Below are 20000 nucleotides of genomic sequence, written 5' to 3' on the forward strand. Positions count from 1 at the left end.
AATGTCATGCTATAACTTCCTCGCTCTCATCATTGAATAGAGGTATATATAGATTAAAAAAAAGGATTATATAAAAATGAGGGAACTGGGTTACTGGAGTGTTATCCATGACATTGTGTAATATCTATTGTGTGTGAGCGTGTGTACGTGCATGTCTATGCTTTCCATGCCTGGTAAAAGCCCCCTGTGGATAGTCATTCAATGATGTTAACAAACATTGGCCTCTGTGGTCCTCCTAATCTCTCTGTCAGTTTCCACTCTTACACTCCCTGACTACACAGCGGTCGATGACCCTGCCTCAACACCCTATCGCTGTGTTATGTTAAGTTATGTTATGTTTTACCCTCACTAAAGTTTAGAGGGGTCTTTCAGTGGTCGATTTGAGGGCTGTGAATATATTGTACAAGAAACAGTCATGTCAAGTATAATCTTCATTGTTAAGGCCGGGGTTTGGTTTAACAACAGTAAAAAGAACAATATAAATATTAACATATGGGCTTCAATCACTTGAGACGCCATCATGTTCACCACAACCCGGATAGAAGCTTTAAATCGTGTCCATCTGGCAGCGCACCCCGAAGGTGCTCTAGAAAATGATGGTGGGGACAGAAAGGTCTCTCGCCTGGCAGATTAGCTCGAAGTTCAGCCGTTTTGTTTAATGAGCCGTTTTCATTAACTCTTTAATTGGAGAGTGGGAAGAGGAGTGGGAAGTCGTTGGGTTCGCTGAATTAATTTGTTGAGTAGACATTAGTATGAGTACTTTTCCATCTTTTGAAAGAGGCCCGGTTATGTCACAGGGAGGTTGCGATGCTTTCAAATGTGCCTTCTTTAACAGTTCAGACTCTTCTGAATCGATGGATGGGGTTGGGGGAGGGGGTAAGGCTCTATACACAGTGCAGAATAATATACTGCAGCGTTACCCCGGGAGGAGCCATATTGGAAGATGTTCAAATGAAAACAAACTTTTTCTGCCAACTCTCAGCTTGACAGAACCGCATCAACTGTGCTTTCAGTGCCATGCTGAACGGTTTCAGATCCTGGTGCCTGCGCTATTCATCACGCTAATTAAAATGACTGGAGAACAAAAGCCAACTTAGCCCATCCAGTTTCATTAATTGCTTTTGACGCGATGGGCAGACCGGCTAGAGATAAGATCAGCACTGAGTGCTAGGAATGGCACAAATTTTAATTAGCCTCTTTTCTAGAAGTAATTTTACAAAGCCAACCAGAGATGGACTTTTTGTGCCCAATGAGAGTACATAGCTTAAGTGAGCACTCGAGCTTTAAGGAATGACCTGACTATAATTCAGTCTATGCTCCGTTGGTCTTCCTTAAACTAAATGCTGCCCTATTTGTAAAAAAAAAAAGGAAAAGGAAATGGCAGCCGGCCAGAACATAATAAAGATGTCCTTTCTTTCAAACGGCTATCCGTGAAGACTAACTTGCGATCTGCAGGGACGAATGTCATTCAAAGGTTGTGTGTCATAGCCCTCCACAACGCTAGGGTGTTCACAAGGATCTATTTAATTTCTCAGGAGCACAGGTAACTTCTTTCCAGCTAGAGATATTTCTTGCAAATGCTGTCCTGCTCATAAGGGCCCGAGCTGGACCGAAAATAATAGTACTCGCATTTCTCACCCTTGCTCAAACTCGTTAACATTTATTTTTCCACCCTTACTTCAACAGAAACAATGTTCCCTTCTCACTCTACCGGGCACAAACACAGACTGGCAGTGTCTGTTCCTCAGAACAGGAGCCGTGTAAGGCTACCACTGCTCGGTAGGATGGCTGCACAGGCACGTATTATATTATAGTGGCTCAAAGAATTCACAGTGACCGGCTCCACCACCAAATGACAGGCACAGACAGCTTGCGGGCTCGGTCTGTTTAAACTAAATAAAACAAAGATGTTTTTTTTTTTTTACTCCAGACCACTTCGGCCACTTCAGGCTCTCTGGTGCCATTGGGTTTAGTTGAGTGGTTTCAACTAATTACTATTCCCTGTTCCTTTCTATGTGTTCCCTCTCCATGTGCCTTCCTTGTCCCACTGGGCCACTGGGACTTTTTCTGGCTCCCATGAGAGTTCAGGGTCGGTCGACGGTTGTCCAATATGGGCCTGGGAAACCCCACGGGGCCGTGAGAAACTTGACAGGGTTTGACTTTTACAATATCAGTTTCCATAATTGGGGGGCAGGTAAGGGGCTTTCCTCTTGCGCTGTAAATGTCATTTAGCATGTTTTAGTGCCATATGGGTCTTGGTGGGGCTGAAATGGATACTCGCCTTAGAAGGTTTAGATCTTGGGGTTGACAACCTCATGGTTAGGGAAACCAGAATGGATTTCTCATGGTTAGATTATCGACTCATTATCTCAGATCTTATGCACTGTGCACTATGGGATTAGGTGAGATAGTAAGATAGATCTGTTTTTAGTTTAAATAAGATCTGTATATATTAGAATGTAGAGACGGTTCAGAACATTCTGGATTTGAGTCAAGTGGCATGGGGGGGGGGGGGTCATGACTGCAACTACTGTAGTTCCTGTAACGGCCATTAGGGGGCCCCCTGATAGTTGTATGCAAAATGACCCAGGCCAGTACGCTTCCATTCTGCTGTGATTTAAATCTCGTAATACAAAGCCAATACATTTGTTCTTCGCTCGGTTAGGATCTCAGCGGCTCCATATTATATGCTTTGCGAGGCCCCGTTGGGCAGTTATTTTTAATGAAAACGTTATTAAGGAGGGAATAAGGATGAGTTTTGGCCATAGACTTGCGCGAGGCGGCCATCCAAGTCCTCAATGTGCCAAATATGGATTATTTCCGTAGCTGGTAGTAGAGAATGGTGAGCTGGAATGGGCAAATCTACACCCTGAAATTGGTTGTGTGTAAACCCAATGGGTTCAGACAGTCAGACTCCCTGTCCGTATGTTTTCCGGTCGATGATCAAAGTACGAATAAAACGGCGGGTTCCTTCAAACCCACTCATTATATAGGAGCTTTTATTTTGCAATTCCGGGAAAAATAATACAAAACAAAGAGCACCAGAAAAAGTCAAAATCGAAAGTGGACAAACCAGGGCCGAAACCAAACTATACTAGCTTCCATTCATCCGTCTCAGTGAATGGAACGACTCTCTTTGGGCACTCAGGCAGTGCCTTTGTCGATCGCTTGCCTGTGTGTTTGGTTCAGCTTGTGGCCACTGCTGACAAGTGAGAGACCTGAAGAGCGGCACTGCCGTCACAGTGGGATGTTGATGATTCCTCTTCAAAATGCGCTAACCAACCGAAACCCTCATCCAAAAGTCTTCGTTCCGGGGAGTTTACAGAAATTAGGTTCTGCCATCGTCTATTAGCCAGTTTCCTAATGACTATACTGTACAAAAACAGGGGGATATATGTTCAGAGCTGCTCATTGGGGGAAGGGAGGGGGGATAAAGTAACTATGTCAGAGCATCTCGGCTAGACTTTGCCGCAGGTTCAGTAGCTAGACTATAAATATGACAGTTACTGTGCCTGCCCTACAGCAGGATTCACTTGCCTTGGCTGTCTGCTGTGTGTGTGTGTGTGTGTGTGTGTGTGTGTGTGTGTGTGTGTGTGTGCGTGCGTGCGTGTGTGTGTGCGTGCGTGTGTGTTCACGTGTGTGTGTGTGTGCATGCCTGTATCAAAAAAGTATTCGCTGACTTTCTCCTGCCTTGCTACAGTAGATTGAACCTTCCATATCATAATAACGTTATTATTATCATGTGAAAGAAAGACAGAAAATGTACTCCAATATTGATTTACGCTATGAGAATGTGGGGAATAGCTACTATCTATAGATAAATCAAAAATCCTCCTTCGTTTTGATAGAACTGATTCCAACTGTAGTGGACATCAGAATAGAGTGACAACAGAGGAAAATATCTAACCCAGCTCCGTACCCCTCTTGCAAGGATGTGCAATGTTGCAGTACAACATGCTGAATGAAAAGCCCAGGAAACCGCCATCCCGCATAGATTTTTTGCTGAAAAGCTGGTGAGGTAATACTGCATCTTGCAGTGAAATCATTCCTGCTGCCCCGACGTGAACTTCACCCAGAATTCCATTTAATGCTAAATTATCTCAGACAAAAAAGTCGATCGGTTTCACTTTTATGCCTAAAACGCACTTGTTGAAATGGATTATATAAACACTGTAACCTAGAGTGTTTGAACGCACTGCAACATTGCCAGAGTTCTACATCTCATGTTTCACCTCACACTAGAAGTCTTCCACCACTATTGATAGATTCACTGACCCCCTGACTATAAGCATCACCCCACACCGCCAAGTGTGTTTTCATGTTGGGTTTCAGTCCATTTTGTGTCATGTTGACTGTGGAATGACCTGGTTTACAAACTGTTGGGTATAAATGATATATACACACACACTCACATGCGCACAAAAACACACTGACACACACAAAAGCAGACTGACACACACACACACACATACAAACACACACAGCCAGTTGTGAGCCAAAAAGCTCCTCACAATGATACGACACAAAAGAAGACACAGGCACATGAGCGCACGCACACACACACACACACACACACACACACACACACACACACACACACACACACACGTTGTATTGCATGCATGCTACAGACCTTAACACACAAACGCAAGCTCTTCGCCCTTCTAGTGACATACCCAACTCTCTCAAACGCACACGCACACGCACACATACACACACACACACACACACACACACACACACACACACACACACACACACACACACACACACAGGCTGTTCAGATCACTGGCCACATATCCTGTGTAGTGCGCACACTGCCTCCACGCTACGTTCTCAAGGGCTCTTCATATCTGTGCGTACACGATCTACAGGGCCCGTAATAAGCCCTTTGAATCGCAGGCTGGATGACCCAGACTTCCTCTGAGGAGAGTCATTAAAATCAGGTCCAGTGGCTCATGTGGAACTCATAGTCGGGCTTCTGGCGCACCATCCTCCTTCCACTCAGCCTCCCACTTTGTGTCCTCCCTGCTCTGTTTTGTCATATCTTCCTGCCGCCCACCCTTGTGTGTTCATTCTGTCCACCTGCTTGAACACAGCGATTGGATGGTGTGTGCGTGTGTGAGTTATGATGATATCTTATGTGTGTGCGTTTGTTTTTCCTCTCTGCAGGTCTTACTTGGAGTGTTAATCTTACTCTTATCACACAGAGACACACACACACACACACACAGACAGATACACACACAAACACACACACACAAACACACACACACACACACACACACACACACACACACATCCACACACAAGGCGCTTTTGAAATAAGGTCAAACCATAATACTCTTATTTCTACTGTAAACAGAACGCTGTGAAAGCTGTCAAAATGCAAAGCAATCTGAAATATATTTTATTGTTGGTAAATGTTTGTTGTTCTCTCAGTTGATTTCCTCTCGTTGGGAACCACTCTTTGCTGCGTTGCTGGCCGTCCTCCAGATGGGCACAGCTGGCCTACACCACTGGCAGCATTTTCCTCAAAAGTCAGTGTACGTTGTTTGAAACACATTTGAAAATATATCAGGGTTGCCAAGTCGTCACCATGTATGTGACTACTTATACCCATTGTCCTAGTTTCATAACTTCAAATCCATACCCAAACCATAAAAACATAATCGGTGATCAATGATCACTATTGACCCCCGGGTATGGGACTCTTTGACGTGAAGTCTGCAGTCCAAAAGAACCCCCTCATATGCGGCAGTATTCGCTTTTTAGTTCGCAATACTTCACGGTCAACTTACTATTTAATCACTGCATGACAACTTGAGAAGGGCTTCTGTCATGGGAATGACGTATGTTCAGAACATGCCCATAGGTCTAGAATTTGCACCACCAATAGATCCGTTGACATCTGGTTGGTGGTAATACTGAAAAATAACAAAATAACAGTGTATACAAACTCCACCATATTCTTCTTCAACATGTCCCTAGGTAGGTATTATAAGAAGGTAAAGTGAGTTCCTAGAATTACGTTTCTACAGAGAGGAGCGAGAGAGAAAAGAGAGACGACTCCTTCCTAACTTGCCCACCTGTTTTGCTACTGTTGATCTAAGAAAGGGATAAACATTTGGTGAGGATAGGGGAAGCTTGAATATGTTCATGTCCAACCTACAATTACTTCCTGTTAGGTGTTAGCTTTGGAGCTTTTTTGCCTTTTTTCGTCGTCATTTCTATGAATTTCTCTGAATAAGTATAACCATGAATCCAATGATTTGGTAATGTGGATTTGGAAATATTATGATGACACATGAATTTCTATGTCTAAGTATAACCTCTGGCCAGAACGCTGCAGGCATCCAACGCCACAGTGGATGGCGTTGGATGCGTTCAAGTCCTGGTCAAGGGCATCTCCTTGGAAACCTAAGTTACTGATGAAATTGAGAAAGAACAACTATGTCAGGGGAATTGTAATGTAAAGTATGACCTAATTAATCACATGGTTGGAGGAGAGATTTGACATTCAATTCATATAACATTGTTATGTTTAAAAAAAATCTTTGCATGCTTCTAACCGAGCCTTGGGCGTGCATCCTATGATTATATAGGAGGGTATGTTATTTAAAAAATTGCATTAAAGGTAAAAGAGCAAGTCATTTGAGTGAGAAATAGGAGGTGTGTTGTGAGAGCGTGTGAAGAGTATAATTTGAGTGATTCTCATGATCAATGCTTGAGAGTTGGCAGCTCTGCAAATATACATCTTCACAATTTATAAAATATTAGTCTGCCTGAAGTATGGATCTGACCTGGCTAGATTGAACTATTGGCTGCTTTGTCTCGAAGCTGTTGCTGATCTAAGTGGGTGCATCTGAGGATTTATGTTGAATCCAAATACCTAATTTATACCTAGCACACTGTTTGCATTTCATTCAAACATCAGTGCAACTATTCAAACCACAATTGATAACACAAATATACATTTCAAAATTAAATGTCTAAAACATTGATCAATGACCCTGATCTTGTTTTCATTGTTTCAATGTAAGTCAGGAAGATAGAGATTGACAGGTCGTGACAACGGTACCCTATTACAATACTACCTATCAGAATGATAACCAATCATTGTGCTATAAATCATGAAGCTAACCAATCACAATGCTATCATGCATGAAGCTAACTAATCACAATGCTATCAATCATAATGCTAACCAATCACAATGCTTTTCCGCATGCACTGCTGCTATCCACAACATCGCCACCTGTGTTCCACTCTGCCGAATTTCTTCCACTTGAAACTTCATCACCATCACCACACAGTGAAGATCTGTCCTCGACATTCATATAATACTCCACTGTAATAGTGTACACACAGACAAAGTGCCGTAATGTCAGACAACAGTTAATAAATCCTAGCGCTCAGCCGGCCTCTCCCTGATTGTAATAGAGTGAGCGTCACCCGTTTCCCGGCCTCACGACCAGCCATGTGGCGCCGGTGGGACCTAATGAAGTGCCGAGACGCCATTGGAAGTCAATTCAAACAAGCGAGCACAAGCCGTTCCCATCACGTTGTCATTATGCATTGACGCAGCAGACAGAGCGCGTTGAACGCAAATAGTCCTCGCTGTCAGCAGGCTAGGGTTAGAAAACCCTCTTCTTTTTAGTGCTTCGAAGCCACTTAAAATGCTCATCATCATTTTTCTGAGCCTGTGGCTTTGTCACTTCAAGATAACTGCCTTATTTTGTCTCCTGCAACGCCCACTTAAAGTTTTTCTCCCCAAGATCTCAGCCAGTTTCCTACTAAACATTTTCACTATGCTGCTGCCAGCATGCTCTTTAACACATTGTATACATGCTTGCCCTTAAGGTAGGGTGTTGTTCACTGTATTATCTTATTAGCTTTTTTGAGAGATGCTGTTGCCAAGATGAAGAATCACATGTTTTAGTTTTCCTCAACTGTCATAGAATAATCTTAAGAATATGTGCTGTTGAATGAAAACAATTTGGGATTCAATCAGCCAAACTTCTAAAAGATTGTGGGTTGATGTTAAAGCACTTCAATGAAAGTGTTAAGAAAAAAAGAATATGAAGTATAAAAGTATTATACTTCTTGGTTGCAGAGTGTACCTTGTCAGATCTCACAATGGACCACTGCTTTACCCAAATTTCCAGAACACGCCTGCATACCCAAGAACTGACTTCCTCTCTTTAACATGTTTAAAGAGTTAGTCATTGCAAAGGGCAAAGGGGGTGAAAAAACAATCCATTTAGTCTGTGTTTTCTCACGGCCTGAGGGGAAAGAGAGACAGGGAACGAGAGATTTGCATTCGGACAGAGAGAGAGAGAGAGAGAGAGAGAGAGAGAGAGAGAGAGAGAGAGAGAGAGAGAGAGAGAGAGAGAGAGAGAGAGAGAGAGAGCGCTGGTCATAACAATGAGAGAATCAGATACCCCCACAGCTGCTCACTCACACAGGCACCCGCCTTGTTAGCCTAATATGAATCCACGGTGCAGGTGAATCGCCTCACACCCATTATTCTGTGATTATTTTCAAACACACACCCCTACCCACTTCCCCTCCCCTCCAACTATACCAATCACTAACCCCTCCACTCATCGCACCACTACAGGCAACAGCACCACCTTTCCAACCTTACTTACTGAAGTCTGGACGTGGAGGTAAGTTAAAGACAGCGAGGAGCTGGTAAACAAGTGCAGACTCTTGAGAGGTTTGAAAGCCAGCGGAGAGCCAAGGCAGTGAGAGAGTTCAACGTAAAAGTTCAACAAGAGTTTTATTCCGGTGTCCTCTGAGCAAGGGTGGGGACAGGGGAGGCTTCCAAGCCCAATTCTTCTTAATCTAAAAGTTGAAGGGTATTGATTGTTTCTCCTTGAGATTGCAAACCCCCGTACACAATGAGGGAGAAAAAATACATTTCTGGGTTGGCATTTCAGTGAAAACTCTCCCTCCTCGCTTAAAACGTATAATTCATATGTAACCGTGGACCAGTGCCACGGCCTGAGAGTAGCAAATTCATAACAGCTGCCTTTGAGGAAATAAGGAGGGGAAAAAACTGCATTAGATTTTCAAGGTGTGTGTGTTTATGTTTGTGTGTGTGCGTGTGTGTGCATGCATGATGTGTTTGTGTGTGTCTGTTTGTGTGCCTGTGTGTGTTGGGCCTACCAAGAACATCAGAACATTGCATTCTGGGGCAGCTGCAGCTGCAGCTGACCAATCAATGGTGTGATTAATGGAGCTAATTTTACTTGGACACTGCCGATCATTACTTCCTAGTCTCACTCTATCCACTCTCTCTCTCTCTAGCTCTACCCACATGGAAGTCACGGTGGATAATGGGTTTGTTTCGTTAGTGAGAGAATCCCACGAAAAAGAGGACAGTGGAAGGTGGAATATATTTTTTCTCTTTGGGGGGGACCCTCCTCTTGGATGGTTCCCCTGATACAATGCTACCTCCCCAGCATTAAATCCCCTTTGCCCAGCGGTGACCTTCTGTTCCATGACTTCCTTATGCCACTACCTTTTCATACACTAATCACAACAATAACAGCAGTGTGTTGAGTTGTACTTGGGTCTCTGCCGTGAAATGAATGCAGAAGGTTAGTTACGGTACATTTAATCAAAATTACAAAGTATTTTTTAAAAAATGTTCCCTTCATCTGAAGTCGGGGCCTTTTGGTTTTAAAACGTAAACAGTTCATAAACAAAGCCGTAGCAATCATTTCAGAATCAAGGTTCTGCCTTCAGACTTTTGTAAACGTGTATGAGCAGCCTGTGATGTGACGTTCATCCGTCTACATAATGGGTCTGGTTCCATGGCTCAATTCCAAATGCCTATGAAGACCAAAACACAACCTTGTGTGATTCTTACCTCGTGACACATCGGTAAAGAGCAGAGTTGCCACAGTGTTATTTTTTGTTATAACTGTTGTTATTCCAAGATGACCGCTAGAGAACACGACCTTCTGAGACAGACAGGAGACCTAAATAACTACAGGCCAACAGGGACTACAGGCAAGAGTCTGCACGAGAGTTGGACGTGTGTGCGGGTGTGTGGGTGTGTGGGTTTGTGTGTGTGTTGTGTGGGTGTGTGGGTGTGTGTTTTGTGTATCATACCGGACAGCAAAGGTGAACGCAACCATGGTACCAATTACAGAGATACAGATATTGTGTCAATTCCAACATGGTAAAAGACAGTGGATGTGTGTGTGTGTGTGTGTGTGTGTGTGTGTGTGCGTGCGTGCGTGTGTGCGTTCCTGAGTGCATGCGTGCGTGCGTGCGTGTCAAGATATCAAGGCACTACACCACCAAGGAACTGTTTTACTGATCTTTTGCATCCAGCGTGTGTAATGATTGACGCATGCCTGTAAATGACCTGCAACACGTGAACAATTATCCCAGATAATAACTAACTTAACTCAAAGGTTAACCTGCAATCCGGGTAGAATCAATGCTGCTGTTGATATTGAATTGTATTGTGTGTGTGTGTGTGTGTGTGTGTGTGTGTGTGTGTGTGTGTGTGTGTGTGTGTGTGTGTGTGTGTGTGTGTGTGTGTGTGCTTGTGTGTGTGTGCGTGTGTAAGTGTGTGTCACCTTGTAGGAACTCACGTGGACAATCTCACGCACCAACTCAAACCCAACCTTTGCAATCATTTCAAACAACCCTGCTGTGAAGAAAGAGGACTACGGACTTCAGCCATGATATATATATATATATATATATATATAAATATGTCCTGGTGTTGTCAAGGTGTTGTTTCCTGGTCCTTGGGGGATCTTGCCCCCCTGTTGAAGGTATGTTAATGATAATGTTGGCTGTTTCTACGGTTTTGTCACTTCCTTACAACTAGGTGGGACAACACGAGAAAACCTCAGTGTGATACCTGAGCTTAAGGCCAATTTTCACAACCGTTTTAAACCTCCCTGCTTCTCCTTGGGATTCGTCCCTAGTGTTGTGTACGGCGGCAGTGATCAAAGCGATGCAATAAGATCAGGTTCTCCTCTGGCATTCTCCGGCAACAGGCAACACGTCCCTGTTGCCCTAGCGTACAAGGTATGAGAACGATAAGTCAGGACAGGACCTGCTCCGTTTCTCTTGCACACATGGCACGGCGTCAATGGCCTTGAACACATTGCATTCTGTGCATCATGGAAACAGAGGGGAGGGGAGGGGAGGTCGTAGGGTGGCTGGGAATGGACGTTACAGGGAGTAAATGACTACCCTAATGTGTTTGAGTTAGAATTCTGCTAATGTGTTTCCCTGACTCTGTTCAACGTGTTTCACCACAGTCCCTAATTTGCTCTCTCCCTCTCCCTCTCCCTGTCTCTCTCTCTCTCTCTCTCTCTCTCTCTCTCTCTCTCTCTCTCTTTCTCTCTCTCTCTCTCTTCTTTCTCTCTCTCTCTCTCTCTCTCTCTCTCTCTCTCTCTCTCTCTGTAAGTCTATTGCATGCTAATGACCCAACATAACGACTTCAACACTAGCAGCTAAAACAGTACCGCCAAATGAGACAACCACCTTACACGACAATTAGAGTAACGGGCGCTGTGGCGGCGAAAATAGCTACTCCACACAAATGTGTGATGCATCTCATTTGAGGGTCTGGAATGTATAATATGCCCGGAGTGTGTTGTTTTATGCATTAAAGTGTTGTTCTAAGCACATTTCAGCAAGGAGGTGCGACCGCTGCCGAATAGCCATTTGGAAGAGGTGCTGAGAATGAGCGAAATTGAAAACATATTTCCAGTGTTTGTGTTCTGGACTGCCTACTTAAAGCCCAGGGGATAAAGGAATGGGATTTTTATCTTTTTTTTTGTTATATTTTATTTTAGTTGAGATCTGTGTGTGTGTGTGTGTGTGTGTGTGTGTGTGTGTGTGTGTGTGTGAGTGTGTGCGTACGTGTGTGTCTTCAGTGATTTGTTTATTTCATATCATTTTAAAGTCCTTTTTTTAGCTTCCACCAAACATGTCACGGCGTCGGTGGGGTCTGCCACATCAGCGTGTCACTTCACACGCCCTTCACTGTCGTGAGCATTTGACAAATAAAGTCTAGGAATGTTGACGTTAAAAGGGCTACGTGTTGGCAGACACTGTAGGCCCTGTTGACACCAGCGCCTTGGAATCGCTCTTCAAATCGCACTTTAAAAACTTGCAAGGTTGTTAGACATCGCAAGTCCACACGTTTTAGTGGAACCGTCAAAGGCCTCAACTGCATGGGCCGGGCCCCCGAAGTGGGTCGCATCAGAGGACCAAGTTGCTCTTGGGATGGCCATGATAAACCTTTTCATGGACATCATTTCTTTCCAAAAATAAATCTGCATGCCAAAATGCCATCTGTTTTAGTTAAACATGAGCATGTTTGAAGACTGAAAAGGGGATAAATCTCTCTCTCTCTCTCTCTAGCTCTCTCTCTCTCTCTCTCTCTCTCTCTCTCTCTCTCTATATATATATATATATGTGGTAATTCAATATGAATGATCTCACTTTCATCTACTATAGCCCGAAACCCCTCCAGAAGCCCTCTCCTGCTGAGCCGAGGAAGACCTGGCTATGACCTGGTCGCAGGCTCAACCTTATAATCCACTGGACATCTTTAGGTTAACAAAACCTCCGCCTGACGTCAGACTTCCAAGGAGACCCCCCTCGTGGGACTTGAACCCGGCTCAGCTTAGCAGATACCTAACTGCTCTCTCTGATCTATACTGAGACGACAGCAACGGTGGGGTTTGAGGTTTATATTGGACATCTTGATTCACGTGGCATTGTTAGGTCTCCAAAAGGGACATCACTACATTAGGTTTCCATGGACACCGGAGATATATATATATATATATATATATATATATATACTGTATCTATGTCTCAGTGATGTAGCCTCTGCGGGCCCCTCTCTTGTCATTGCTGTCGGCTGAGCGAGATGGGCCGTGTATGGGGGTACAACCATGCATGCATGAACAAGGGCGATGAACCGGTCTGGACGGCGCATCTATTTGATCGACGGAGAACATGTGCATTGTCAATTGTATGCAGTGTCATGAATCCTAAAAAGCCTTAATGGAAATTAGTCCCTTATCACTATTCACTGAGAACTTTGTTTAAATGAACATTAGTTTGTAGAATAAGCAAGTGAAGAGTGGCGCAGTCCTCTCTTGACACACATTAAAACAATGTAAACAGACAACACACGCCTGCTACACACAGATAACTCATTCTATCTCATCTTTTGATTAGGATTCGAAGAGGTGTTTGAATTACGCCGCATCTAATTCCAGATGGACAGCTATAGGGGGTTCAGTCCGCTCAAAAAATATTCAGCTCACTCCGTCGGCTTATATGAACGACCAAAACAACCCGTTAAAAATAACGAACAAAACGTGGCTCCCCTGCGCTAATAGCCACGGGGCGATAGACATAAATACGGCATGAGCATCCCCATCAAGCGCTGTGTAGCAGCAGGGGCCAGGGGGTAAAAGGAACGTATTACTGCTCACGGCCACGTCATCACTCACAATTGACATCAATGACGCGAACGGGAGGCTAACCCAAATAGCACCAAAAAAAAACAACAGCCAGGCAAACAAACATCCACAACAGCGCCTTGGGTGCCGCCGTAGCTCTGCTGGGAATTGGGCTTTGATTTGGCTCACCTGCGCTGAAACCTGTACGTTCAGCGTTTCGTTAGTGCGCTCACAAGCACGTGTGACACATGCTTTAGTGTTGGGACAACGGGCGAAAGCTTTGGGTGAGATAATGTGTGTGTGTGTGTGTGTGGGGGGGGGGGGGACGCACACACACACACACACACACACACACACACACACACGGGTGGGAGCGCGCACACACAAACTGAAACAATGATACTAGACACTAACCTATAAATGGATATTGCGTATAGTCTGCATTTCCAGGGGTTTTGAAGGAGAGAGTGAATGTGTGTGTGTGTGTGTGTGTGTGTGTGTGTGTGTGTGTGTGTGTGTGTGTGTGTGGTTAACGGGGAGGAAGAAATGTCCATGAACAATGGTGGCGAGCTAAACGGAGCAGCCCTGCAACCGTCGGCACACAGAGGCAACCATGTGCACTCTCCTCTCCACCACGTGCACTTATTTCGATACAGACACACAGACACGCACACACGCGTACACACCCACGCACACTGGCAGACAGTGTGACCGCAGTCTGTAAATTAACTTGACCTCTCCATCTTTTTCGTCGTCGCCGGCCAAGGAAGCGGAGCTAAAATAAACACTTGCCCTCGCACGCCGGCTCCTGTTTCGCATTCAATCAGCGGTGGATGCCAGGATTGCCGCGCCATCATAAAAAGGGCCTGATTGTTATCAAGACACCCCCCGAAAACACGGTGACATGCTATCCCTCCAAGCCCTACGTCCTGGTATTTCCCAGATCAACAAATGTGTTGTTTTACATTTTGTTTTTCCTGCAGTTTTGGACGAAGCCGAGATCTCAGGAGCTGATGGCGGGGCCAATATAGCTGCTGAATGTCCGTGTTTATCCTGGACACATTTTATCGGAGCGTCTAACACGGTTTCAACACGTCCGACCGTTCCCTCTTGGAACGTTCCATACCAGAAAGTTTAACCTTGTTTTGGGGGGGGTCCTTCTTTGAATAAATCATCATTTGAAACAGAAAAACGGTTGTAGCGACTGTTTTGATGTGATGGAGTTATTATAGACTAGAAGGGCCCCATAAAGAACTCAAAGGGGTGTTTGAATGTAGAAAAAAACGTGAGCGAGACAAGTTCTTTAATCATATACTGATCAATTTATTAAGTCGGTAAGGACATTTCTTGGTTGTACCAAGGTCTTACACAAACGGGTCATTTAGAGATGTCAAAATTGTTTTAACCAGAAAACAGTAAAAGGAGGAAAAACCAAATAAAAAAAAAATAGTATGCGACCATGAAAAGAGACACTCATTCAAACACCACTCGCCTCGGAAGCAAGGACATTACATGTTCGCTGGAAGGTGGATCTGGTGACTTCATAATGTTCTCCAGGGCCAGCTTGAATTGCCGATCAAATAAATAAAAAAACAGATTTCAAATTTAGCACCAAAATCTTTTGTGTCTTGGATATAGTTGTACCTGATTTCTGTCCAGCTGGGGGAATATTTAAATGTCAAGAAATTAGTTGAACCACCATATCTTCAAATGTTGGTTCAAGTCCCTAACGACATGTTTTATTGTATCTTCTTCTCTTTTGATGGGACCAATGGTAGGTTTGCTGTGAGTGACCTGGATGTAGAAATGTTTGCATGCGCTTTGACACAGGCACTGATCTCGTATTGGTGTCTTGCTTTTTCTTGATCCTCTGTCAGGCAATGAGAGAATATTCTGGAGACTGTAGACGTCAATGACTTCAGCTCTCTCAAACAGGCAAGGCATTCAAGATTTAAAAAAAAAACATCGCACATCCATTCGCAATATCCATACAGAGTCACCATTTTGGATGTACACTGAACAATTACACAAGTCTTCAAATTAAGGGGAGCATGGGCCAGTACAAGCAAATACAGATGAACAACTCCATTGACAGCACTTTCAAGCTCTGCCCTGTTTTATGTAAATGTCAAACCGAGTTACAGATATCTTCACACACAAAATAGTGGCTTTTGTCCAGAACCGTCTACCTATTCTGTATATATTTCTAAGAATACAATACATCACTCTCAATAAAAGCTGACTTTTTAATAATCTGTTCTGATTGGCTCAACAAACCAGTGCTGAGGATTCTGGGTAATGACATATGCAAATCCAGAAATAACTATTTGTGATAAACCTTGACCTTGTGGTCTTGTTAACTTATTATTATGAACAAACAAACAACAAAAACTAAAGCAGTATACAAAAAAAGAGAAAACTTTAACAAGAACAAAACCAAGCACAAGTGGAATATGATTTTATAATTAAGGCGAGTTAAAATATTGCAGAGTATTTTGGCCCCTGTGTCTCAGACAGACTGCCACAACAGTCAAAGTACAACCCGCCTCTTTCATCTGTGCGGAATTCAGAGAGGGCGAGGAAAGAGAAATTAAAGACAGTGAGTGATACTTAAAAAACAAAAAAGAGAGAAAAGTGTGGTCCTCTTTGGAGAGAAAGTCATGTTATTTGGTTTGGGTGGTTCTCTTCTTTAGGAGTGCATTAAAGGGAGGCGTATGCAACCTCTGTTTTTGGAAAAAGGAATAAAAAATAAATTAAAAGGAAGGGATGAAACTCACAGAGTAGAGAATGTGGGAGGACAGGAGGGGGGGGGGGGATAGTGACCTTTTGGGACTGGGTCTCATGGTTTTGGGCACAAGGAAGGGAACAGGATAGGGGTCGCCTGCAAAAGTTATAAACTAACAAGCCGACTGTTGTTTTTCAAACAACCTGATATGATGAAAGACAGCGCAACGCGCCAGAGAAGGGGAGGGGGAAGGGGTCTGTGAACCCCTTGGAAACCCAAAAAACAAAGAATCCCGCCAATCCGTTTTGCTTCTGGAAAGTGTCTTAGAGAAAAAGGAGGACCCCGGGGATTCTTAGATACAAAGTGGTGTCATCCTCGCTTTTCTTTTTTGGAGTTGGACGAGGAAAAATGAAACAAACCAAAGCAAAGGAAGTCATCGGGGGGGCAAAGGTCCCTCTAGCGGTCTGTCCCCCGCTCCCTGTCCCCCCCGCGTGTTCAGTTGAAAAGGCTGAGGGGGTCCCGGGGAGGCACCTCCCACGAGGCGGGTCCCAGTGATTCGTTTTTTTTTTTGTCGTATTGTCTTTTTTTTCATATTCGTCTCTCACTGGTAGTGGAGACGGAACCGGAGGCATCAGCGTTTTTCCGTCTCACCGTACGCTCCCAGTCCAGCCTCCCCTCGCCACCTCCTTCTACTCCTCCTCCTCCTCCTCCTCCTCCTCCGAACGCTCACCATTCCCACTGCAACCTGGGGGAAAAAAGGTGCAAAGAAACAGGAAGAGGAGGAGCCGAGGAGCCGACGGCGTCCCGTTTTGATCTCAAACGCGGCAAAAGATAAAGAAAAACATCCTCGCCTGACGATGTCTGTCGCCGCTCGTCGCCCCGACCGCCCACCCACCCAACTAAAAACCCAGCCGAACTCCGGGCGGCGGCCCCCAATGTCTCCCCCCCCCCCCCCCCCCCCCCCGCCCTGCCTTCAGACCCACTCCTGCATGGAGCGCTTGCAGTACAGTATGTGGCGAGGCGTGCCTTTCCTCTTGAACTGCACCACCGTGTAGACCAGCGCCAGCAGGCACAGCAGCAGCACGCAGGGCACCACGACGGCCATGGCCTGCACCGTGCCCGTCGTGTTGTCCAGCTCGATCACCACGTTCGAGGTGCCGTCGTCGGGCGGGAGCCCCGGGCCCCCGGGAGCGCCCGGCCGCCCGGGGTCCGGCGCCGTGCGGTCGCAGCCCATGAAGTCCTTGAGGATGGAGCGCGGGTAGCCCGGCTCCACGCGCAACCGCTGGTTGTTGAACTTCCAGTACTCCTTGCCCTTGTAGAAGTAGGTGAAGCCTGGTGACGGAGGAGGGGGGGGGGGGTACACACGATGGGGTGGTGAGGCGGAGGTTATGGATTGTAGGAGGAAACCCGTCTTGCAAGTAATTATAGGATTTCCTTCTGATTTTGGACATCGATGCTTGTATTATAAAACCTCAGAGAGCTTTGAGCCTTGTCTGAGAAGAGGATTTCTGTGCAGTAGTTTTGTGGACATACGTGGAAATAAGAAGATGCACTTTGGAGTGCCAATTTCACACTATCAACTACTATGAAAGAATACGGCGATTGTATTGTTTTTTATCAGTTTATCACACAAAATACGTGGAAATCATGGACTAAAGTTAAGCTGACTACTATAAGTTCATTTTCAAAGAATATGTGACGGTCACAGTCCAACTAAAAACAGCTTTAGCTGATGGCGTCGTAAACAGCATGAGCCCCGTGTTTGTGTCAAACTCTGCATATAGCCACAATAGCCTCGACGGCACAGCACGACCATTGCCATTGCTAAACAATAGCATGTTGAGCGGCCGCTTGGTAGCTGGCAGACGCTGTTGGTAGAGGGGGCCGAGGAAGACGACACACCCGGCATGACGCTAATTAAAAAGTGGACTTGTGCCCTTTGTGAACGATCGTTTAGATGACATTGGTGGCCTATAAAGAACTCCTCTGTGGCTGGTTGGTAAATACCACACGGCACAAACGTTCGGAAGATAGAGACAACGACCCGAATCGAGACCGAGGGGGGGGAAAAAATGGCAAGAATGTGAATATTACCCCCCTTTTGTCCCCTGTGCTAGCAAACACAGCTGATATACCGCACCACATCCATCACACGTTTCAACCTTTTAGGGGAGCTCAGCACCAAAAAAAGACGCTAAGTCTGAAAATGTCCATCTTTCCTTCGTCTCGCCATGTTTGGCTTTCTCAACCTTTTCGTTTATTATTCATACATAGTTGTCAGGGAAAATGAGAAAGAAATGCTATCAATTTCCCAGAGAGATGGGGCCTGGGTGAAGTGTTTTTGGGGGCGGTGAGGCGGCGCTGTCTTATATCTCCGGCCAGGTGGTAATTTATACATCCTAGAAGGGTGCTTCTGAGTTTTTGATTAAGAGGAATGCTCCAAGTAACAAAAACGATTCATTTTTTCAGAAGCCAGCTGAGAGAAGAGCTGTTCAGGGCCGGTGTCGGCAGGCAGAGCAGATCATAAAAAGGCCATAGTTGGGAGTTAAGTCTTACTGAGTCTGGTGCTTTGTTTTCTGATGCTTGCATTGCAAGCATTGAATGCATCAATTTAAGTCTAGGTTTGACTTTCTGTTACACGACCTGCGACCACAGCAAAGGACAATAACGATCCTGAACGGACATAGTACAGGGCGAGTTGTAACTCGCCAGGGTGGCCGCGGATTGGCTCGTCGAACACACCAATCGACCTCCTAGCTCTTCCCTCAGCCAATCAATCTGTTCATTTTCAACTTAATATTGGCGATGCATTGCCAGAGCTGGGAATGGGGGGAAGATATCGTCGGACAGAAAATTCAATCCATTGAGAAACGGGGAAAAAGATAGATGACCCCTAGGTGGCGAATCGATGCAGAATCGGGTTCCATACGCCATCATTTCACCATCAGTTTCCAAAGAAGGAAGAAAATAACCAGTGAGTGAAAAAAGAGAGGAAGATGAAGACGAGGAACATCCTGAAGTCCTCGCCGTGCTTGGTTCAGAACCTATCAGCGCCTACCACCTTTGTTCCCGCACGGACACACTACCGTCGTCGGCGAACGGCACACACACGCCATCGCTCTGCAATCTGGGTCAGTGACACATTGACAGCGAATCGGGCGAATAACGACCCGCTTGTTCACACGTACACTCGCGTGAGATCGCCACCAATGTGTCGACGCCCACATCCACGCAGTGAAAGGAAACACATACGCTGGCACAAAACAGCCTGCTTGCATATACATGCGCGTACTACTCTCTCAAACACACACGCACACACACATGGAAAAACACATGGCTGTTGTGATCAGCCCAGCGGGATATTGATCCATCTTTTATGCTCCAATTGATGACCGGTGCACCTGGCGTGATGCACCACACACGCACACGCTCTCACACGCACAAACACGCACATGTACACACACACACACACACACTTAGCTCATCTAAGGAACTGGCACAGGAGCCAAGGACCCAGATGGCTTGAGTGTTCTTCGCCACCTGTGCTGCTTTTTCCGACAAAGGCACTGCCAGGGCCGTGCGTTAGTCCTGCCTGGCAGAGCAGCTCGTCCAATGGGAAAAGCTCTCATTTCGCCTTCCCAGCATTTGATTGGCCGACCCGACTGGGATAATCCGCAATGCGTGCCCAGTGGTGGCCTGGTCCTTTCTGCGGTCACATGACCACCAAGGACACTTAGAACCCACACACACACACACACACACACACACACACACACACACACACACACACACACACACACACACTTCGACTGCG

The 20000-nt window shown here is 45.4% G+C and overlaps 1 protein-coding gene across 1 annotated transcript in view; it reads right to left on the reverse strand.

Moving 5' to 3' along the window:
• Positions 1-17159: 17159 nt before the first annotated feature.
• Positions 17160-20000, reverse strand: part of LOC307088432 (matrix metalloproteinase-16-like) — a gene marked incomplete at its 3' end in the record, with an annotated part of 58395 nt that continues 55554 nt past the window's right edge. Inside the window, exon 10 of the mRNA XM_079754326.1 lies at positions 17160-17518. Within this exon, the coding sequence (XP_079610452.1) occupies positions 17160-17518 (359 nt within the window). The remainder of the gene's footprint in view (positions 17519-20000) is intronic.

This window comes from Pollachius pollachius (genome assembly GCF_949987615.1).
Source record: "Pollachius pollachius genome assembly, chromosome: 17".
In the NCBI taxonomy this organism is placed as follows: Eukaryota; Metazoa; Chordata; class Actinopteri; order Gadiformes; family Gadidae; genus Pollachius; species Pollachius pollachius.